The 24697-nt window shown below is 35.7% G+C and overlaps 1 protein-coding gene across 1 annotated transcript in view; it reads right to left on the reverse strand.

The window, feature by feature from the left end:
- Positions 1-24697, reverse strand: part of LRRC7 (leucine rich repeat containing 7) — a 207167-nt gene that overhangs the window by 135489 nt on the left and 46981 nt on the right. The window contains exons 3-4 of the mRNA XM_039217309.1: positions 8058-8132; positions 1904-2048 (exon numbers count right to left, since the gene is read on the reverse strand). Of these exons, the coding sequence (XP_039073240.1) occupies positions 1904-2048; positions 8058-8132 (220 nt within the window). The remainder of the gene's footprint in view (positions 1-1903; positions 2049-8057; positions 8133-24697) is intronic.

Genomic DNA, 24697 nt, shown 5'->3' on the forward strand with positions numbered 1-24697 from the left:
GTCTAAGAAGTAAGTTACTATAAGAAAGTTACTCTCCTAAGTTGAGGGCCATTAAGATTCTTAAAGGTGTTAAAATATATAGTAAAATGTCTATCCTACTCTGCTTTATGCTAGCCAAGTAGCTAATCTGATATTTTTTTAATCACCTTTAATCTGTCTTCCCTAGAGCAGGAGGCTAATTTCCTAGTCTGCTTTCTTAAAGGAAGATATTTTAAACAAATAATTATAACATCTTTTATTTTACTATGTGTCATTTTTATTTCCAGGGTTTCTAATTTTTTTAAAACCACCTATTCTTAGTCAGAATTATTACTTTTTAATTGATTCTTAATTTTTTAATGAATGTTATTCTAATTTTTGTCTATTTGATGATCTACACATACTTAAAAATCATTCTTTACATTGCTTGGTGACTCTGGTTTCTCCTGGTTAAATTTTCCTATTTGTTTGAGATTTTGGTTGTAGTTACATTAGTTTCCCTCTAAAATGTTCATGCTCATTTGTGAAGGTGAATGTTTTCTCTTTACCTATGTTTACCTCTCCCTGCCTGATAGTTTTGTGGTTACTTACCCCTAATTCCTAAGTTTCTGAAGTGGGAGTATAAGGCATGTATCATGCCTAGGTGGTTATCTTGACCAGATGATTATCTATGTCATCTTAATTCAAAGATGCTTCTTTAAAACCATTACACTTCCTCAGTTTCTACAACATAATAGAGTATTTTCCAAACTTATTTGATTATAAGTTTCATCTAGGATGTTTAATAAAAACAAATTAGAAGGCGGATCACAAACTTACAGAATCAGAATTTTCAGAGAAAAAGCCTGGAAATGTGTAAGTGTTTAATAAAGCTCTCAGTTAGGTCATACAATGGGATGAGTTGGAAAAACACTGTTATAAAGTATGTGATTATATAAATCAAAAAGTTATCAAATCAAGAAAGAAAGAAAGAAAGAAAGAAAGAAAGAAAGAAAGAAAGAAAACCTAGCCTTTTTTTTTTCCAAAACTAGTATTCTCTATTAGCCTGAAAGAATTTGAAAATGGAAGTAATCAAATAGTGAAGGAAAATTTGGAAAAACTGCCTTATCTTCTAGCTTCCTTCTAATTAGAGTACCTAGGTTGTAACTTAATTTTCAGAAGCTTTAATAAATTCAAGAATATATGACAGATTGGATTCAAAGAGTGTAAAAAACTCTTTTAATATCTAAAGTTAAGTAATTTGCTGATTATCTTCCTAAATCCTCTTATAAATAATAGTAAGATATCTATACAAAACAGTTTACTCATTAGTAAATTAGATTCTTTAGTTACCTTACTCATATAAAAATTTGTAACAAAAATGGATTGGGTGTTTGGTAAATACTAATGGACAAATTCTCTGCTGTCATGAATCTTAACAGCATATAAAAGAAAATGCATCTTTTTTAAATAATAAAACTACAAAGAGCTTTTATACTTACTATACCTTTATATAATTTTCAGATTATAGCAGTGTTATAATAGTATTGAAACTAGAATATAGCAACACTCTGTGGATAGAAGCTACTGTAATTCTATGGTGATAAAAGGAGATAAACACGGTTATCAATTACTCTAAATCTAAGAAATATACTTTTTATAATAACATTTTACAAATTAAAATATTTGAATTGAAAATACATATCAATTTGGTAGGATCATTTTAATAGTAGAGCCTTCTTAAATTTTATAATTATTTACGATTTCATTTTAAGATATTGGTAAAATAGAATTTTATCCTCTCGAATAATAAACTTTGTAATTTTTTATTATCAGTCAGGCTAACAGAATATTCCCTATATCTACTGATAAACTATGACTATGCCACAAAAGAAAATTTCATATATTTCATATAAACATTCATGACACAATAGAATATTCTCACCTATAGAGTCAGGCAACTGTTGCAACATATTGGATGATAGTAAGAGGTCTTCAAGAGCTTCACATCCAGAAATTTCCATGTCAACCGTTTCTATTCTATTTTTTGACATATCCAGGTATACCAACATCTTTAACTTCCCTATAGACTTGATAACATTGCATAAACTCAGAGTTAGTTGAGAAACTTTCACAAGACAGTTGAAAGTTGTAAAAACCACAATACTGTAAAACTAATTTTAAAAGCAACTACAACAATAATACATGTTGGCAAGTATGCCGAGAAATTATAAGCCTTGTACATTGCTAGCAGGAATTTAAAATTGTGCCGCCACTTCGAAAAACAGTTGGGCAGTACCTCAAAAGGTTATGCATAGTTTCCATATGACCCAGCAATCCCTAGGTTTATGCTCCAGAATGCAATACATGTCCACACAAAAACACAAACCTTAAAACAGTATTATTCGCAAGAGCCCAAAGATGCAAACAACCCAAATGCCTATCAACTGATGAATGGGTAAACATGTGGTATATCCATATGTTGTAATATTATTTTGCAATAAATGCAAGTATATGTTACAAAATAGATGAACCATGAAAACATATGCAGTAAAAAAATGCCAGTAATAAAAAACCAAGTGTTGCATGATTTTAATTATATGAAATGTCCAGACTAGGCAAATCTATAGACACTGAGAGTAGATTAGGGTTTCTAGAGGGTGGGGTTAGGGGACATGAGAATGATTGCTAATGGCTTCAGGGTTTCTTTTAGAGATAATGCAAATGTTCTAAAATTAGATTGTGGTGATAGCTACCCAACTATGTGAGTATTCTAAAAGCCACTGAATTATATATTTTAAATGGGTGAATTTTATGGTATGTGCATTTTATGGTATGTGCATTATATATCAGGACAACAGTTAAAATACAACAATATCAAAGTTGCTACTGAATTAAATAATTTAATAATAAATAAATAAATAACAATTGTCACCCAAACAGCATATGTTGACATGTTGATTCTTATACTTTCAGATACATAATAAACGGTTTATATCCTACTTAACAGATTCATTATTTTGTTCATTCAACAGTTCTGAGAATATACTATGTATTAGGGCTTGTGTTATACATAGGAGACCAACCATGAATAAGTCAATTAAGTATGAGGAGAGACTTGTCATGATACAGACAAAATCTGTATCCTTATTGAGCTCACAGTAAAGAAACTGTCAAACAAATAATTATAATACCCTATAATATATGAAGTTAAAAAAAATACATGTAGAGAATGCCATAGAAGCACAGGGCTGCGAATCATCTGGAAGACACAGCTTGTTAAGAAAAGGAGAACCTGCACCTAGAAGAGAAAATGACGTGTACTATTCATAGTGAAATGTGAAAAGTCATGGCATGTTTGAGCAAGACAGGCAAATTTGATTTATAGGATTATAAGTAGACAGGTGTTAAAAGGCCTTACATATTATAGGGGAGTTGTAAATTCTACCCTATATGGAAGGAAAGCTATTCAAGAGGTGTTTTGTTTTGTTTTGTTTTGTTTTATTGAAAGAGAAACAGAACTTAACATGTGTGCCAAGCGCGCCTGTGAGCACGGTGTAAGTAGGGGAGGGGCAGAGAGAGAGAGAGGGGAGAGAGAGAGAATCCCCAGCAGGATCTGTTCTGTCAGCACAGAGCCCAACAAGTAGGACAACCCCAGGAACCATGAGATCATGACCTGAGCCAAAATCAAAAGTTGGATGCTTTACCGATTGAGCCACCCGGGTTTTTAAGATAGAGAATGACATAATCAGATTTGTGCTTTAAAAAACCAACTTCAGGGAACTGCAAAGAATCAAAAGATTCTTTGATGTGAGTTGCAGAGACCTATCACAAGGATCTGGATATAGTTTTTTTTTTTTTTTAAATTCATTTTGAGAGAGAGAGAGATAGCATGCAAGCAGGAGAGAGGTAGAGAGGGAGAGAGAATCCCAAACAGACTCTGCACTGTCAGCACAGAGCCAGATCATGACCTGAACCAAAGGCGGACACTTAACTGACTGAGCAGCCCAGTTTAGCTGAGGAGATAAGGATTTGAATTAAGGAGGCAGAAGTGAGGAAGAAGAAGGAATGGGCTCAAGAAAAATTTCAGAAGTGGAATAATTAAACTAGTAACTAATTGCTGAGAACAGGAAAGGAAAAAAGTCATACTGTGAACAGGAGTAACAGGGACTGCTTAGCCTGGACATGGAACACAGGAGTCAGGGCAAGATAAAAGTCTTCATTTTCATTTTCTTTCAGGGCAAATTTTGCAAATAAATGCCCTACACATAACTGTGTTCAGTAGGTCACCCATCAGTTTAATCCACCTGTGTACATTTTAATATACTGTCTCTACTTATTTGACAGAATATAAATTAATAAATAAATAAATTTATTACACACACAAGCACACACTTGGCACTGTGCTAAATACTTCAGATATATTATTTGATTTAATACTTCATATCTTTGCTTCTCAAAATGTGTTTTGCAGACCAGCAGCATTGGTACCACCTGCAAGCCTGTCAGGAACATAGAATCTTAGAAATCAGACTCACTCTGGACCTACTGAATCAGAATTTGCACTTTAATGCACATTGAAGTTTAGTGATCAATGTCACACACTGGGTTCCTGGGAAGCAGAGACAGAGAGGAGTTTCTGAGAGCATATTCTTAGGATCAATACCAGTGGGAAGAGAGAGAGGAGAAAGGAAGCATGACTAGGCAGATGAGGAAGCTGATCTGGAATGAAGTCTTGAGGAACTGCTCACCTGGCCCTTCAAGAGTCCCTAATTTGGACTGCTTTGCAGTAGCGGGAGTCTCCATAAGGGTGAGGAGCCAGGCCTTTATCATTGGTCATTGTGTGGAGTCTCCCAGGCTAGGGATGTGACCCTGGGTAAGAAGGTTCTCTTCAGCTAGAGCAAATCCTGAAGAGGGTGGAAAGCTGCAAACAGCATTCCCAGAAGCTTCAGGAATAAAGTAAGCTCTTCATTCCAGGAGGATGATTCATGACAGCAATTACTACATGTAATATTCCAAGGTTACCCCATTAACTAGGGGTGGAGCTAAAATTCAAACTCACTTTTCTCAGATTACAGACCACGTGGCCTGTTGATTATATCAGCAGTCACTGACCTCTAACCAGCTAATTAACCCAGCACATATCTCTAGGTCTGTGACCTCATGCCCCATGGAGGCACAGAATGTGCATGGTCTCGGAGTGCACGAATAGTTGCTAGGCTGGGAACTGAGTACTGGGTGAGTGAGGCCACGGGACTGAATTCTCCCTATACCTGGAAATATGTCACTTGGAAAAATACTGTCACTTTACTTATAGATTACCATCCTAAGGAGCTGTTACCATAGTTTGTTCTTCTCTTCTGGTGAGCAAGGAAAGAATGATATATGTGTTTGTGTGTGTGTGAGCCTGTGCGTGTGTGTGTGTGTGTGTGTGTGTGTGTGTGTGTGTGTCTGGGTTTCTTTTTTGTTCCTTCATCATGAGAAAATTTATTTACTCTTTGTAGCCCCCTTCATTGTTATCTCCAGTGCAACTCAATATTTTGGTGTGAAGCTTCTAAACATCATTTTTAGAAGCAAACTAACACTTTGGTGTTTATTTTTGAGTCTTTCTAAAACTTCACTTTCAAACACCTTATAAAAGCAATAGTAGCCTGCAGTGATAAAGGCCTTTGAAGTCTAATGTCTCAGAATCCTTGGGGATATTGAATGTTGCTCCAACATCTCTCAATACACAGGGCTCTGTAAGTGAGCAGTAGATAGCAAATGAAAAGAGGAGAAGCCATCACAAACAAAAGAAGATATTGGAGTTTGTTTAAAAATACTGATTCAATAAATTGTTTAATCTCATTTTGGTTGATTGATCTTCGAGTGACAGTCAACAAGACAGCTATGTAGAAGACTAACTTTTGATCATTATCTACTTGCTTCTCTATTTATGAAAAAAGAGAGCAGTAAAATGATAGCTCAGGCTTTCAAAGTATTTTAAAAGTATGTTACTTTAATATATAATGATACATGAACTAACAGTAAGATGATGTTGCTTTTTTTCCCTGGGTCTCATAACACTAAACATTTAGGATTAATCATTCTGTGAAACTGATTGCCACGGGCTAGCTTATGGCTACATTCAAGATTAATCTCCCAAAGACATGCATTTCTAGGTCCTTGCATAACAACTATTTGCCAGCACAAACATTCAGAAAGCCATGCCTCTTTATGGCAGCGAAGTGGGGGTATTCCCACAAGGAATATAACAAAATATGAAAACTCAAGTGTACTAACTAAAGTGAGAAAACTACTGAAAGCAGGGTATAAGAAAAATCTACTCATGCGACACTTATCTGTTATCTGTTCATAAGACATTTTCATCGCTACTTTTCCATTTAGATAATAAGCTTACTAAACAATATAGGTCTGAGTTGATTTTTAAGGTTGGATTTTGGAAATGTAATGACTATGAAAAGTAAGATGAACCTAATTCTCATCTGTGCCTTCTGCTGATTCTCTAGCAGCAGCATTTGGGGGCATGAGAGTGAACAACAGCCCCTGGTGTTGGCTTGAATTACATTTCCACCATTTATTGGCTGCCTGACCTTGGGCCAGTTTCTTATTCTTTCTGTTTCACTTTATCATTGTAACATGGGGATAGTAAGAAACCCTACTTCACAGGATTGTTATGAGGACTCAATAAGTAAATATTTGTACAACTATCATGAGCTAGGCATTATCTAGGGGTTTTTTTGAATTAATAAATATATTGAAGAAGCAGGTATAGATGTTTCTAATTAGACATACATTATGATTCTCAATCCCTGCACAGGGAATTGGTGAGTGTCTTACCTGTGTTGCCCCAGGATTTGTACATACCTTGGCTGTGGCACAAATCAGGCTCTACTACATGTAGTGGAATCTAAATCTGTCTCTCCTGTTATGCGTGAGCTCCTCAAACAAATATATTCAAGGTCATTGAATATATTATTCTTGTAGCGCTAACATTAGCATAGTTTCTGGTTCATAGAGGTGTATTTGTAAATGGTTTCTGAATAAATCAATATATAAAAGATGTGCATTTTTGTTTTGTGTCTGTGATGATAGTATAAATGTATTCTTTTGATAAGAGAAGAAAGTATTTTTTTCCTTAATCTTTTGCCAATTTTTCTCTTTTATGTGGTCTCATGCTTGTTCAAAAGAGGAAAACTTCTTGTTCTTGTTGTTTTTGCAATCATTTTAAGGACTTTTTAATGTCAAGTCAAAAGAAGAATAAAATTGGCTTTGGGAACATACATTGAAATCTCAGTGGCTGAAGTTATTACAAATCCAGCTGCCTTGGCTACTCAGCTCAGTGCAAAGGGCTTGGAGTTGGCTATTACCAAGAGGAACACTGTGGTTGAGGTGTGTGTGTGTGTGTGCGCGTGCGCAAGTGCTTATTTGACTGCATGTGTTATGAGTGGCAAGAGGCAATGTTTTATGAGAAGCCATTCTTTCACTGAATGGAAAAGGCTAAATACTCAAACTCAATGAGTTAACTGATCATCCTTCTCCTTAGGAGATATTACTGAATTGTCTCTGTGTTAGAAAAAATATTAACTCTTGTTTAACTTTCTATTTTCAATACCTTATAATTTGCCATTTACCATTTTCAAAAATTGAAATGGGTTCTACTGGAACTCACACAAACTGGGAGAAAGGTTTTTATTTTGTGGAAGAGCTCTAACAATATGATCAGAAACTATTATCTAGTTACCTATAGGAATAAGTTTGATTTTGCAAAAATAAAACTTGGTATTATATGTAGCATTTTCTTTTTCTGTATATAACAATATAAATTTCTCAGTTTTAAGATTCAGTATGTGGAGAGATGAAAAATATAATCCTAAGAGAACAAGAAAACTTTTTCATACATTTCATGTACCTAGACCACTTACAAAAAAGTATGTGAAATATAATAAATAAATAAACTAGTGAAAAACACTTGATGACTAAACAAATATTTTATTTTGAAAGGCAAACACTGAGATTTACAAATCAAGATTATTATTAATTACAATTTATATATAGCATAGATGATAGACAACATGGCATAATAAAAACTTACATACCCCTGGTAGCACTTGCAATGCATTATTATCCATCCACAACTCCCTTAAATTTTGTATTTGATCCAGAACTTCAGGCTAGAAGAGAGTGGGAAGAAAGACAAAAATTAGTTTTTTCTTAGCACAATATAAGTGTAATTTCTTGAATCTGGAAACTTTATTTGGGAATATGGTGTTAATCCTTTAAGAAGTTCTAAGTTTCACAGATCCCATCAAAACTGGGAGTCCCTGAGGTAGCCAACTTAGAATTGATCTGGAAACAATCAGAACAATAATAAAAATTAAAATCTATTACTCTCTCTGAACACCCTACAATGATTCTTTGTAGCATTTATTACACTCTTATTATCAAGGTGTCTATCTTTTTCACTAGAATATAAGCTTTTAAAGAGCAATGTTTTTTTTTTTTTAATGTTTTATTTATTTCTAGGAGAGAGAGAGGGAGAGAGAGAGAGAGACAGCGTGAGCAGGGGAGGGTCAGAGAGAGAGGGAGTCACAGACTGAAACAGGCTCCAGGCTCCGAGCTGGCAGTCAGCACAGAGCCCGACGCGGGGCTCGAACCCACGAACCGCGAGATCATGACCTAAGAGAAAGTCGGAAAGTCGGACGCTTAACCGACTAAGCCACCCAGGCGCCCCTGAAGAGCAATGTTTTATTTTTTAATAAGTACATCCCCATTGTTTGCCATGGTACTTGGCACACAATAGGTTTTTATCATGAGTATGTATTAGAGTCTTATGCACATCCACCCTCTCCCCCACCCCGCCCCTGCCATTACATTACTGAGATATGATAATAGTACGAAGTAGACCCACTCATTTCTTATCTCTTCATTTACTCAACAAATTATGATTGGTTGGATAGTGGGGATGTCTACTACGTGAAAGGCACAATGCAAGATCCACAGTTATTCAAACTCAGTTACTGTCTTGAAGTAGCTGATGATCTAATTGAGCAGACAAATGTGTATAAATAGCTGAAACAGAAGGTAGCCTATGGGAGAAAAGAATAATGTTGAGAAGTTCAGAGAAAGGAGAGAATATGATCAAGGTGTCACACATAATGCATAATGAAACATTTCTATTCCCTAAATTGAAGCTGTCTCTAAGTTATACCTCATATGGGCAGCAGACTATATTGAGAGGTTAGAGGTTGCTATTGCTACCAGCATCATCTCTTGATTTGTGATTACCTTTTTCTGATTTCTCTCCAGAAATTATCCCATCTAGCACCCTAATGTCACCAGCTTCCCTTGAATTCTTTCTAGGGAAGTGAGGAAGGCCTATGCTAATTAGTGCATTGGATTCACCAGGCCACAGGATTGGCTGGGGGATGGGAACATGATCTATTCAGAGCAGATGAGAAGCAATGTTTCTTACACTGAGACTTCAGGGGAAAAGACTTGCTCTTCCCTGCTGGATCAGAAACTGGAAGGGGACACCCTGGGAGTTTCAGGCGTGAAGGAAAATGGAAGCCTCTCTTAGTTAAAGAGATGGATCCTGATGACATCATAGTATGCTGAAATTAAGCCACACCTGAAATCAGATGTTTTGTCTCTTTCAACTGAAAAAAACAAAAACAAAAACTATCACTGAAACAAAGTACAACCATAGTTCAGTAAATTTTGAGGCCTACTTAGGAAAACTAGTGTATTTTATAGAATAATAGTGGAAAAGTGGAATTGTATCTATGTTATGATGAGAATATTGGTAATTGTGTCAGCAGGAGTTATGTACATGCATCTCTGACACATTAGAAGAGCTTCGGAGACTGGTAGGATTACTTTGGAGAGTCTCTGAAGTGTTTAGCCTGCAATTGCAGTTAAACATGGTACTACTCCTTGGAGAAATTCTATTTATAACAAAGATCAAAATCTAAAGTTAGAGCATGACATTTAGCTATGGACTCAGAGGCATGTGTAAGTGTGGGACATTTTTTTGTGTAGGAAAATATTCCCACTTTTACTAAGATCAATAGGGAACAGGCGGTAAACTACTCAACCTGTATGATAAGCTGGGCAAGGACAGAAAACATAAGTCATAGGAAGCACACTCTGATGTGCAGAGACTTTGAGGCAGAGTGCTGGCTAGGAATAGTCAGGCCCGTTGGAAAACATCAGTCATATGGTGCAGATTTTCCTAAACCCAGGCACCATGCAGACTTTAGGAAAAGAGATAGAGTTGCATACACTATACATCTAAACTTCAATACATCCTATGTATATAAGATGGAGATTAATTTATAAACTGGGAACGATGAACATTACTCAAGATAAACTTGATTGTGCTGTGGTAACAAATTAATCCCCAAATCTCAATGGGTTAACACTACAGGCTTACTTCCCACTCCCACAATTTCTAGTGTCATGGGTTGCTACCATCTCAAGACTTCCAGAAGAGCCCAAGTAGGGAAGACAGTATAGAAAACTAGTTGTTGCTCTTAAATACCTCAGACTAGAAGAAACACATATCACTTATGTTTATAGCTAATTATCTAGACTATTTCTATGGTTTCAACTTAAGTTCAAGAAAGCCTAAGAAATATAAGAGAAATTCATGAAATATTTGGTGAACACTACTATCCCTGCCACATAGTGACACCATATAAAAAAAAGAATGACAAGAATGGATACAAAGTACTTCAATAATTCAGTTACCCCTTCATTCAGTAAGTACTTATTAACCATCACCTAAATTCTAGGCATTATACTAGAGTCATAATGCATGGTGTGGTCTCTGTCCTCAAGAAAGTCATGGTCTATTTCTGCAGCAAACATGCAAAAAACAAATACATGGTATTATGGGAAAATGAAGAAAGGGGAATCTATATGTCCTTATAATGAGGAAGCCACATAAGTAATCATGGAGCTCAGAAGAGAAGGGGTTGGTCAGTAGAGAGGAGAGAAGAGGAAGTACATTTTAGCCAGAAGCAGAGAGATGAGAAATAGCATGACGTATGAATGGCAACAAGCACTTTCCTTTACTGGAGTGTCAAGTTTGAAATATGGTAAGGAGTAGAAAATGAGGCTAACCAAGAGGGTGGGGTCTGTGAATTTCTCATGTTTTGTTAGGGAGATAGAACTTTATTATATGGATGAAGGAACATCACTAACAGATTTTTAATAGGAAATGATGTGGCAGAAGGGTAGAGGCAGATATATATATATATATGGAAAAGGAAAAAACAGGAAATCTTAATAGTGTTAGTTATGAGATAATGAGGACTAAAGAAAAAGAAGTTAGATTCAAAAACAATTTAAACAATGAAAACAATAGGATTTGGTGACTCAATATAGAGGTGAGAATGAGGGTCATGCATTTCCCTCAGCTTTCCAGCACCTGGTAGTTGCCACCAATGGAGATGCAGAATATTGAGGTGGAAACAGATATATGAGAGAGACTGAATTTAGTGTTTTTCTCAAAATATTTATTTAAGTTCAAGTTGGTTAACATATAGTGTAGTATTGATTTCAAGAGTAGAATTTAGTGAGTCATCAGTTACATATAACACCCAATGCTCATCATAACAACTGTCCTCCTTAATTAACCCATTTAGCCCATCCCGACTCACCTTCCATCCAGCAACCCTTAGTTCTCTATAGTTAAGAGTCTCTTACGGTTAGCCTCTCCCTGTTTTTATCTCATTTTATTTTTCATTCCCTTCCCCTGTGTTCATCTGTTTTGTTTCTTAAATTCCACTAATGAGTGAAATCATATGGTATTTGTCTCTAACTGACTTATTTCACTTAGCATAATGCACTCTAGCTCTGTCTACTTCATTGCAAATGGCAAAATTTCATTACTTTTGATGGCTGAGTAATATATATATATACCACATCTTTATCAGTTGATGGACATTGATTTTTTTTCTATACTTTGGCTACTGGTGATAGTGCTGCTATAAATAATGGGGTGCGTGTGCCCCCTTTGAATTAGCATTTTTTGTGTCCTTTGGATAAATACCTAGTAGTGCAATTGCTGGGTCATAGGGTAGGTCTATTTTTAACTTTTTGAGGAACTGCCATACTGTATTCCAGAGTGGCTGAACCAGTTTGCTTTCCCACCAACATTATAACAGGATTTCCCTTTCTCTGCAAACATGTAAACATCTATTGTTTCCTGAGTTGTTAATTGTAGCCATTCTGACAGGTGTGAGGTCATATCTCATTGTAGTTTTGATTTGTATTTCCCTGATGATGAGTGATGTTGAGCATTTTTATGGGCCCGTTAGCCATTTGTATGTCTTCTTTGAAGAAATGTCTGCTTATGCCTTCTGCCCATTTCTTAACTGGATTATTTATTTCACGGGTATTGAATTTGATAAGTATTTTTTAAATTTTGGATTCTAGCCCTTTATCTGATACGTCATTTGCAAATATCTTCTCCCATTCTGTAGGTTGCCTTTTAGTTTTGTTGATTGGTTCCTTCACTGTGCAGAAGCTTTTTATCTCAATGAGGTCCCAATAGTTCATTTTTGCTTTTGTTTCCCTTGCTTTTGGAAACATGTCTAGTAAGAAGTTGCTGTGGCTGAGGTCAAAGACGTTGCTGCCTGTGTTCTCCTCTAGGATTTTGATGGTTTCCTGTCTGACATTTAGGTCATGCATCCATTTTGTCTTTACTTTTGTGCATGGTGTAGGAACATGGTCCAGGTTTATTCTTCTGAATGTAACTGTCCCGTTTCCCCAATACCATGTGTTAAAGACACTTACTTTATTTTCCAATGGATATATTTTCCTGCTTTGTTGAAGATTAGTTGACCATTTGTGGGTCGATTTCTGGGTTCTCTATTCTGCTCCATTGATCTATGTGTCTGTTTTTGTGCCAATACCATACTATCTTGATTATTACAGCTTTGTAATACAGCTTGAAGTCCAGAATTATGATGCTTCCACTTTGCTTTGCTTTTTCAACATTACTTTGGGTGTTTCGGGTCTTTTTTGGTTCCATACAAGTTTTAGAATTGTTGACTCTACTTCTGTAAAAACTGCTGATTTTGATAGGGATTGCACAGAATGTGCAGATTGCTTTGGGTAGTATAGGCATTTTAACAATATTTTCTCTTCCAATCCATGAGCATGAAATGTTTTTTCATTTTTTTTTTGGTGTCTTTTCAATTTTGTTCATAAATGTTCTATAGTTTTCAGAGTACTGATCTTTAACCTCTTTGGTTAGGTTTATTCCTAGGTATCTTAGTTTTTGGTGCAATTGTAAATGGGATCGATTCCTTGATTTCCCTTTCTGTGACTTCATTTTTGGTGTATAGAAATGCAACAGATTTCTGTACATTGATTTTATATCCAATGACTTTGCTGAATTCATGTATCAGTTGTAGCAAATTTTTTTGGTAGTCTTTTCGATTTATCACATAGAGAATTATGTCATCTGTGAATAGTGAAAGTTTAACCTCTTCCTTGTCAGTTTGGATGCCTTTTATTTCTTTTTGTTTGATTGCTGAGGTAGGACTTCCAGTACTATGTTGAACAACTGTGGTGAGAGTGGACATCCTTGTTGTGTTCCTGACCTTAGGGGGAAAACTCTCTTTTTCTCCCATTAAAGATGATACTAGCTATAGGTCTTTTATAGATGGCCTTTGTGATGTTGAGATATGCTCCTTCTAGCCCTACTTTCTTGATTTTTTTGTTTGTTTGTTTTGTTTTTTTATTTGTGTGTGTGTTTTTTTAATCAAGAAATGTTGCTGTATTTTGTCAAATGCTTTGTCTACATTTATTGAAAGAATCATATGGTTCTTATCCTTTCTTTTATTAATGTGATGTATCATGTTGATTGACTTGCAGATATGAAACCAACCCTGCAGCACAGGAGTACATCCCACTTGATCATGGTGAATAATTCTTTTAATGTACTGTTGGATTCAATTTGCTAGTATCTTTCTGAGAATTTTTGCATTGATGTTCATCAGGGATATTGGTCTGTAATTCTCCTTTTTAGTTGGGTCTTAGTTTTGGAATCAAGGTAATGCTGGCCTCATAGAATGAGTTTGGAAGTTTTCCTTCCAAGTTACTATTTTCTTGAACAGTTTCAGAAGAACAGGCATCAACTCTTCTTTAAATGTGGTAGAATTCTCATGGGAAGCCATCTGGCCCTGGACTGTTGTTTGTTAGGAGATTTTTGATTACTGATTCAATTTCTTTGGTGGTTATGGGTCTGTTCAAATTTCCATTTATTTCTGTTTCAATTTTTGTAGTTTACATGTTTCTAGGAATTTATCCATTTTTTTCCAGATATGCCAATTTGTTGGCATATAATTAATTGCTCATAACATTCTCTTATAAATGTTTATATTTCTGTGGTGTTAGTTACAATCTCTCCTTTTTCATTCTTGATTTTACTTATTTGGGTCCTTTCTCTTTTCTTTTTGAAGAAAGAAAAGTGGTTGACTTCAAGTTTCATAGCATTGTGGTCTGATAATATGCATGGTATGATCTCAAACTTTTTGTACTGGTTAAAGGCTGATTTGTGACCCAGTATGTGATCTCTTCTGGAGAATGTTCCATGTGGACTTGAAAAGAATGTGTACTCTGCTGCTTTAGGATAAAATGTTCTAAATATATGTGTTAAGTCCATCCAGGCCTGTCATTCAAAGCCATTGTTTTCTTGTTGATTTCCTGCTTAGATGATCTATCCATTGCTGTAACTGGGGTGTTAAAATTTCCTGCTACTATTTTATTATAATCAATGAATTTCAAGTTTGTTATTTATTGATTTACATATTTGACTTCTTTCAAGTTGGGGGCATAAACACAGTGTTAGATCTACTTTTTTTGTAGAGAAAGAGAGAGAAAGAGCATGTAAGCAGGGAAGTGGCTGAGGGAGAAGGAGAGAAAAAATCTTAAGCTGGCTTCATGCCCAGTGTGGAGTCTGATGCTAGGCTCAATCTTGAACCAAAATCAAGAGTTGGATGATTAACTGGCTGTGCCACCCAGGCACCCCTAGATACTCATGTTGAATAGACCTCTTTATTATGATATAGTGCTCTTAATCTCTTACTATAGTCTTTGGTTTAAAATTTACTTTGTCTGATATAAGTATGGCTACTCCAGCTTTCTTTTGATGTCTACTAGCATCTCCTCACTTTCAAAATGGAGGTGTCTTTGGGTCTAAAATGAGTCTCCTGTAAGCAGCATATCAATAAGCCTTGTTTATTTTTAACCCATTCTGATACCCCATCTTTTGATTAGAGCATTAAGTCCATTTATATTCAGAGTTATTATTGATAGATATGAATTGAGTGCCATTATATTACCAGTAAGGTCACTATCCTGTAGACTATCTGTGTTCCTTTCTAGTCTTTGCTGCTTTGGGTCCATTTTCTCTCTCAAAGGATTATTTTTAACATTTTTTGCAGAGCTGGTTTAGTGTTCATGAACTACTTTAGTTCTTGCTGGGAAATTCTTTATCTCTCCTATTCTGAATGATACCTGGACAAAGTATTCTTGTCTGCCTATATTTCCCATTTTGCATGTTGAATATATCATGCCACTCCCTTCTGGTCTGCCAAGTTTCTGTGAACAGGTCTGCTGCAAACCTTATGTGTCAAACCGTGTAGATTAAAGACCTTTTGTCCCTAGCTTCATTCATAATTGTCTCTTTATCTTTGTATTTTTCAAGTTTCACTATGATATGTCTTGGTTTTGAATTTTTTTTAAACGGGAGTTCTCTCTGCCTCTTGGACTTGGATGCCTATTTCCTTCCCCAAAATTAGGGAAGTCCTCAGCTATATTTTATTGAAATAAACCTTCTGCCCCTTTTTCTTGCTCTTCTTCTTCTGTGGCTCCTATAATATGGATATTATTGCATTTAGTGGGATTGGAGAGTTCTCTATACTATATTCATGGTATAATAGTTCTCTTTCCCTCTTCTTTTCAGCTTCATTATTTTCCATAATTTTATCTTCCATATCACTTGTGATTCTTCCATCTTTGTTGTGATTATAACCAGTTATTTTGCATCTCAGTTATAACATTCTTTATTTCAGCCTAATTAGTTTTTAGGTCTTTTATCTCTGTAGCAAGTTTTCTCTGATATCTTCTATGCTCTTTCAAGCCCAACAAGTATTCTTATGATTGCTGTCCTAAATTCTTGTTCAGATATATTGATTGTATCTCTTTTGAGTAAATCCCTGGCTATGATTTCTTCTTGATTTTCTTTTGGGGAGAATTCCTCTGTCTTTTCATTTTGTCTAAACTTCCTGTCTTTTGTATCTAATGAAAGCTTGTTATATTTCCTGTTCTTGAGAGTACTGCTGTGTTAAGAAGGGGTCATACACTGTCCAGGGCCTGGTACTTCAGGAAGTGTTTCTGGTGTATGCTGTGTGCACACTGCTGTTGTGTCTGATTGCTCTTTCCCACTTTTCAGTCCTCTGCAGAGCTCCTCCTTGCTTGCAGTGCAGAATGTTTGGACTTTTAACTAGGTGTGCTTTGATTTGTTTGTTACAATAAGCCTGATTAAAAATTTAAAAAAAAGAAAGAAAGGAAAATGCCTGATCCCAAAAAGAGAAAAGGAAAAGGAACTAAGACAAAGAATCAAATAAAAAACTGTAAGCCTGAATCCAAAGGAAATGAAAATTTAAAAAAGAAGCCTGATCCAAAAAGAGAAAAGGAAAGAAACAAACAAAAACCTATAAGCCTGATTCCAAAGAAGTGAAAATAAAAGCCTGGTGCTATTTCACCAGAACTGAAGCTGATGCTTTGGAACACTCTATAATCAGTAGCTTGGTGAATGGGGGGGAGGGGAAGCTGTGCTGGTCCTCAGGGGGAGAGGCCCCCTGCACTTGCTCACAATCAGACCTGCCCTAGCAAAGATGTCTCTGCAGGACACGGCGGGGGGGGGGGGGGGGGGGAGGGGATATTTGCTTCCACTGGAGGCACTGTGTGGCCCACTGAACTCCCACCCTGCTGGTGGGTGGGGAGAAGATGCTGTCACCCTGCTCTTTCATCCCTGGAGAGGGGAGCTCATGCCTGCCACTGTTGAGGAAGCCCATCCAGAAAAGCAAACAGCCTCTTCTTCTTGTGGCCTAGGCTTCTGTCAGATCCCAGCCCTCACTCTGTCTGCCCTGCCTGTTGGCACACCAGATACCACAGTTCTATGCTTTATCTCCGGTGTGCAGCTGGGATTCAAAACTCCAAATATTAAAAAATGTGACATGGTACAGACCCGCTCCTCTCTTCTGGAGGAGAGCCTTACTTTGCTGTGTCTGGTGTCATTTTGTTCCAGAAAATCATCACAGGGCTACACAGATGCTTGGAATTTATGGTGAATCACAGCGAAAGCCTCAACCAGATTGTCTGTTCTCAGTAGGTGCTTCTATCCCTTACTGATGAATTGCTGCTCAATGGCACCCACTGGGTCTTCTGTCTTTGGAGAAGCAATATATCTTCTTCCAAATGTACTCCAGGAAGGGGAGTATTCTCCCCGATTGTGACCCCGTGGATCCCTATACCATGCTATCAGCTGCCCAGCCCCTGCCCTCCTCCCCAGGAGTACCGCTGCCTACCTGGCTTGACTCTGGTGAATGGCATGAACCCTTAAAACCTCAGAATTTAGGGGTGCCTGAGTGGCTCAGTCGGTTGGGTGACCAGTTTGGGCTCAGGTCATGATCTCATGGTTCGTGGGTTCAAGGCCAGCGTTGGATTCTGTGCTGACAGCTCAGAGCCTGGAGCCTGTTTCAGATTCTGTGTCTCTCCCTCTCTCTGCCCTTCCCCATTTTCTTTGTCCCTCTCTCTCTCAAAAATGAATAAACATTAAAATTTTTTTTAAACCCTCAGAATTTGAACTCTGTTGCATGCAAAAACTTGTGAAAGTCAGTTCCTCTTGATTCCTTAGTCAATGGTTTTGAGAAGATGCTTTTCTTGTATGAACCCAATGCATGGTTCTCTTTCCCCTTCTTTTTTCTCTCTCTCCTCTCTCCATGGAAAGGGCTCCCTCCCTTCCACGGCACCACAGCTGCCCCTCATCCCCCCACCCCAATTCACATCTCTGTATCTCATAACTGCCACATTCCCTCCCTCTAATTTTGAAGATTTTTCTCTTAATTCTCAAATTGATTTCCTAGGTGTTCAAAAATGATCTGATGTTAATCTAGCTGTGTTCAAGGGACAAGGCAAACCTAGGCTCCCCCTACTACTGTGCCATCTTAACTCTCTCCTCTGAAGTAAGTTTTGACCATAATTAGCTTTAGGTTCCTGTGAGACACTGGTGGAGATGTCCAGGGATCAGTTAACAATTAAAATCTGAAGGCTGGGGAATAGGTCTGAGCTGAGGAAACAACTTAGATATTTTGTGGAAGTATAAATACATTTGGATGAGTTCCTTATGGAAGAATGTGAGGAAATCAGAGGGAGAGCTGACTGAGGAAAGAACCCTGGGTAACATTACCACTTGAGAGCTGAAAACAGGAAGAGCAAACTCAAAAGAAGGCAAGAAGGAATATAGTCCAGGAGAGTAAGAGGTTACTAAAGTCCAAAGAATTGAGTTGTGTTAAGAATAAGGAGATGTGAATAAGAGTATCATTTACAGGAGAGCTGCTGAGTGAAATAAGAGACTGAAGATGTCCACTCAATTTGGAAATAGTATACTGGTGATAGAGAGAAATTGAGGGGCTATGAAGAAATTGAAAAAGTCAAGGGAAAAGAAAGCTGATAAGATACTAATAAGGAGAGGTAGGTTAAAGACAGAAAAAAATGGTATAAATAAAATAAATGGATTAAAGTCTAATAGGTGACAAATAATGTCAAATCGATAACACAAGAAGCTGGCCTTGAATAGAAGTAGGACATCTCTTTCACTGAGACTCCAGGGAAGATGGTAAAGGTGGTGTGGTTGTAGGTGGACTTGACTGGGGAAAGGGAGGAAGTGAAGAGAGGGCATGTGTGAAAATCAAGAAATCAACATTTCTTGATGAAGTAGAGAGCAAAGTAATCTGTTGAGCAGGAGGGGTCAAGTAATTTGTATACATAGACCACTTGGGGAGAATTGTACATACTGGCATAGTTTGAGGGGAGTTAAAGAGGAAGGTAAGGGCAATCAAATAAGTTCTATTAGTGATAATTATTTTAACATTTTTGGGGGGACATGTGGGGGACTGACAGTCTAGGGAAAAAAAAAAACACAAGATGCAAGAGACTTCAGATTTCCAATGAGGTCAGTGAGGAATGTAGTAGAATTAAGGGATTGAGGGAACTAAGAGGATGAAAAATTGGAATAAGCAGGAGTTAGGAGTTTAAGATTTCTCAAGTGGTTCCAGGCAATGATAGGGTTGAAACTGGGACTCTGGGTAGTATGAAATCTTGGTGTGTGGGCAGGGGAGGATGCTGTGGGAACATATGGTCTTGCACAGTCCCTAAAACTTTGGGTAGGCTTTGATGCACTGTCTAACTTACTCCCTTGGCTGTGTCAGATAAGTTGGCAGATATAGCTGACTAATTATATCTCTAAAATATCTCTCACACTGGGTTCTCCTGGGAACCCTAGGCATCTATGCCTACTTGGAAAAGGATAACTAATGACAACCTATATTTCTACTTTATTTCAAAGGTTCTCATTTAATTTATTTAATAATATAATAAGGTATTAATAGTCCTACTTTATGGATAAAGAATCCAATAATCATTTCCTGGGGAAATGAGAATTATTTTATGAGGATTGCATAACTAACTACAGCTGGGATTGTTCCTCAGGTCTTCTGGCTCCAAAGATGACATCATGTTACTACTTAAAACTGAAATTCTGAAAGAATGAAGAATGCTGGTGATCACAGATACCCAATAAAAAAAGTAAAGCATATGCTGGATTAAAAAAAAAAAATATATATATATAATGTTTTTATTACTGGATGTTATAGTAACATGTGCCACAGAAGAAATTTTAGCAAGTTCTTAATAACAGCAGAGAGAAAATATATTTAGTAGATCAATATATGACTTTGCTGAAACAAAAGCAATAATATGAAGATGGTGCAATGGCATTTCATGATCAATAAACAATTTTAAGTGGATCTAAGAACTAAACTAACTGGCTTACCCTCAACCTTACACATAAATTGCCTTTTTTCATACTGTAGATCTTCTTTGACTTATGATGGGGTTACTTCCTGATAAAACCATCATAAGTTGAAACTATTATATGTCAAAAATGCATTTAACACACCTAAATTATTGAGCATCATAGCTTAGCCTAACCTACCATAAACATACTCAGAACACTTACATTAGCTTACAGTTGGGCAAAACCATCTAACAAAGTATATAATTTTATATATAGAATTTTATAACATTTTATAATAAAATGTTAAATATCTCATGTAAGTTATTGAATACTGTAGGGAAAGTAAGAAGTAGAATGGTTGTGTGGGTACAAAATGGTTATAAATGTATCGGTTGTTTATCCTTGTGACTCTCTGGCTGCCTGGGAGCTGTGGCTCCCTGTTGCTGCCCAGCATCAAGAGAGCGCATCCCAGCACATATTGCTCATGATATGATCAAAATTTAAAATCTGAAGTCTGGTTTCTACTAAATGCGTACCATTTCTGCATCAATGTAAAGTTGAGAAATCGTGTCAAACCAATGTTAAGTCAGGGAATACCTGTACTTAATGTCATAGCAAAGTTAATTGATTTCATTAAAAATGAATGAATTTACTCAAGAATGGCTTAGTGTATTCAATGTTGGTGAAGGTGTGTGAGCTGAGCACTCACATAAAATGCTTTGAAGATTACAAACTAGCATTCTCTTCGAAGGAAAATATTTTCAAATGTTTCTAATGTCTTAGGAATACTCCTATCTGCTTTCAGGCAAGTCTTCTACTGAGATGCTCTGAAATATAGAAAAATCCTATTGTAGAAAATCTTCACTGCAGAATAATTGATAATATTAAAACATTGGTCAGAATCTAAATAAACAATAGCTCAAGGGAACAGAATACCAAATTATGATAAAATCATATGTTGGTATAGTACACAACAATGAAAGTGAATTATATATATTTTTAAGTATGCTGATGGATAGATCTTGCAGACATATTGAATGAAAAAACAAGTACAAAAATTCATAGAGCAGAAATAGACTTCCATAAATTACAAAACAGTGCTATCTATCTATCAATACATATATATACACACAGGTAAAACAGAAATATATGTATGCAGATATATATATGCAGTTAAAATAGAAATACATAGAATAGAAGCACACCATATTCAAGTTGAATTTGTGCTGGGATGGGAACAGGACTAGGAGAGAGAGCATAAAAGACTTCCATTTGATCTACAATGTTTTATTTCTTTCAAAAAAGGATTGGTTTCAAATAAAAAAATAGTTAAAATGGGTTTATTTTGGTTAGTAGGAGTTTGATCAACTACTTTAAATTTTTATATTTTAGGGATGCTTGGGTGTCTCCGTCAGTTAAACATCTGACTTTGGCTCAGGTCATGATCTCACAATTTGTAGGTTCAAGCCCTGCATCGGCCTCTGGGCTGACAGCTCAGAACCTGGAGCCTGCTTCGGATTCTCTGTCTTCTCTCTTTCTGCCCCTCCCCTGCTCACACTCTGTGTCTCTTTCTCTCTCAAAAATAAACATTAAAAATTTTAAATTTTTATATTTTATAAAGATATACTTTATGTAAATTTTTATATATTTTATAAAAATATACTTTTTAAATATGCTTTTACTTATTTAATAGTTAGAAAGGGACATACGGGTGGCTCAGTTGGTTAAATCCGACTCTTGGTCTCAGCTCAGATCATGATCTCACAGGTTCGTGTGTTCAAGTCATGCATTTGGCTCTGCATTGACAGCACCAAGCCTGCCTGGGAGTCTCTTTCTTCCTCTCTATCTGTCTGTCCCCTGCTCTCTCTCTCTCTCTCTCAAAATAAATAAAAATAAACATTTAAAAAAATAAAATGAAAGTTAGAAAAAATCAGAAGAAACTATATCAAAATATTAGCTTTAAAATTATCAGTGGTGGGATTATGATTAAAATTTTCTTTCTTTTACATTTTTTTCTATAGCTTCCAAATTTCTTATAGCATGTGGACATTACATTTAATAATAAAAATATTAGAGAACATTTTAGAACATTAGAGAACATCTAAATTTATACCCACTTAAACTACTTCAGAATTCTTTTTGTAGTGGCCTTACTTCGATTAGTTAAAATGAGCTAAGAAAAAGGTAACATCAGTATTAACATAAATGGAACATTTATTTTGCATGACTGCAACAAATTGCAATAACTCCTGTCATGTATATACAATTTTCTATTGTTCTCTTGATTTGACTACATGTGTTACTTTTATCTCAATAATTTGAATAATAGAGTTTGACTACATTTATCTATACATCTATTAAATTTTTTCTTCAAAGAGGATAAGAGAAATACCAACTGAAAAACATATCATCTGACATTTATCTAATTTTGTCAAAATTAAACTAGGAAACTTAAAAATTTTAAACTTTAGGAAAAGAACTTTAATTTTTAAGTGTGTTAAAGGTGATTAGATTATCTGGTGATATAAAAACTTGTTATTTCCAGAAACTATGTAAAGTGAAAAGGCAGTAAAATAGACTCTGTATTTTGAAATAGACTGCAGATAAATAAAAAGGTGTTTTCTCAAGCCAACAAATGTAAAATACTAAATGCAAATCTGAAAAAAAATATTCCCTAACAAAGTGACATAATTATATTTCATTGAGATATTTCAGTTACTACATTGTTTGAAATTTTGAGATGAATACTTCAAATTATTATTTTTATTTAATTTTTTTTACATTTACCATCTTTGTAAATGTAAAAACCAATAATCTTTAGAGTTTGTAAATTGACAAGGAAGAAAAATTATATTTTAAGAAACTTTCTCCCATTTTCTTTAAATCTTTACTTAATAATAGACTTGGTATATTTCTTACCCTCTAGTCCCATAACTGGGAAGTTTTTCATTCATGCATTTCATAATGCACAGTTGAAACACTTTCTGATACACAAAATTGGATGATTAAAATTGTTCTGCTCTGATGACAAGCGTACATGTTCATTCTCTCAATTGTTTTGTCCTACATGCCTTGAGACCATTTAAATTCTTCAGTCAATTTCTTTGGAGATGAAAAGTGTAGCTCTATAGGGTCTCACCCTATTTCCACTTTCCGTTAGTTCTCAATTTTATTTTAGATGTCATTACCACTACCTTGTTTTTATTTTAAAGCTTTGTTTTTACTTTAATTACTGTAATTAATTAATATTTAAAATATTTTCATGTGCCATGAATTATTCAATGAATAAAAAAATAGATATTCCTAACAGCAATTAATAATAAAATCTACTGCTGAGAAAATGTGATTAATTTATAATTAATTGAAACACTTTCAGCCATAAAGTTTAATGAATATTTTAATATGAATATGAATATAATATATACCATTTAAATACTCAGATGAGTATACTGCTGGCACACAGGAAAGAAATCTACAGATGACATGATGTTGAGAGGCAAAAACAATATATGAAATGACTGAAATAGTATCCAAAATGATCTGAAAATGTTGGAAGACTGGATAGCTCTAATTACGTGAAGTTTAATAGGGAGAAATGTAAAATCCTGCCATATGTCTCTCAAACCAATTATATACATAAAAATTGGAAGCAGAAGTACTTGTGAAGAAAATGGAGGATATAAATCAAGAATAAGCTCAGTGTTGGTTAATTCATTTGTTTATAGGTGCATTCATTTAGTCAAGGAATACCACCTGCCCCTTGCAAAGAAGGCACCATAATGATCTCTGGGAATATAATTCCGACTGTGAAGGGCTGTGCTAAGATCTTTTCTGCCAATGCCCCATTCTATATGCAACCATTAACCCACAGAAGGACTACAGAATTCTATTCCCCTCTAGGGGCCCAAGTGTAAAAGTATGTTCAACAAACCAGAGTTTATTAAGAATTTTTGGAAACCACACCATAGGAGAAATGGCTGTAATGATGCAAACTGTTTAGGTTAGAGAATGGAAGATGAAGGCATAAAAGACACCATCTTTGAATATCTGAGGGCTGTTGTATGGAAAGAGGCTGGATTTGTCATATCTTCAGCCCCGGTTCAGAACTCGAATTAGTAAGGGAAGTTGCAGGAAAGTAGATGTAAGTCGGCATCACAAAAAGAGTAACTTTCCCAACTAGATCTGTTTAAAATGAAAATATCTAGTTTTATGTAGGAGAGAGTGATTCCTCTATCAAATGAACACATAGTTTCCTAAGAAGACACAAATAATAAGAGTAAAAGAATAATAACAACAAAAGCTAATTGCTCTTGGGTACTTACTACAGTAAAGCACTGTTCAAAGTGCTTTTACGTAAATTATTCTTTTTTTTAGAAATTTTATTTATATTCAAGTTAGTTAACATACAGTGTGGTCTTGGCTTCAAGAGTAGAACCCAGTGATTCATCTCTTACATGACACCCAGTGCTCATCCTAAAAAGTGCCCTCCTTAATGCCCATCACCCACTTGACCCCCACCCCCAATACCCTCCTCCAGCAACTCTCAGTTTGTTCTCTGTATTTAAGAGTCTCTTATGGTTTGCCTCCCTTTCTGTTTTTATCTTATTTTTTCTTCCCTTAACCTATGTATGTATGTTGAGT

Source organism: Hyaena hyaena, unplaced genomic scaffold (assembly GCF_003009895.1).
Source record: "Hyaena hyaena isolate Hyena2069 unplaced genomic scaffold, ASM300989v1 scaffold_680, whole genome shotgun sequence".
In the NCBI taxonomy this organism is placed as follows: Eukaryota; Metazoa; Chordata; class Mammalia; order Carnivora; family Hyaenidae; genus Hyaena; species Hyaena hyaena.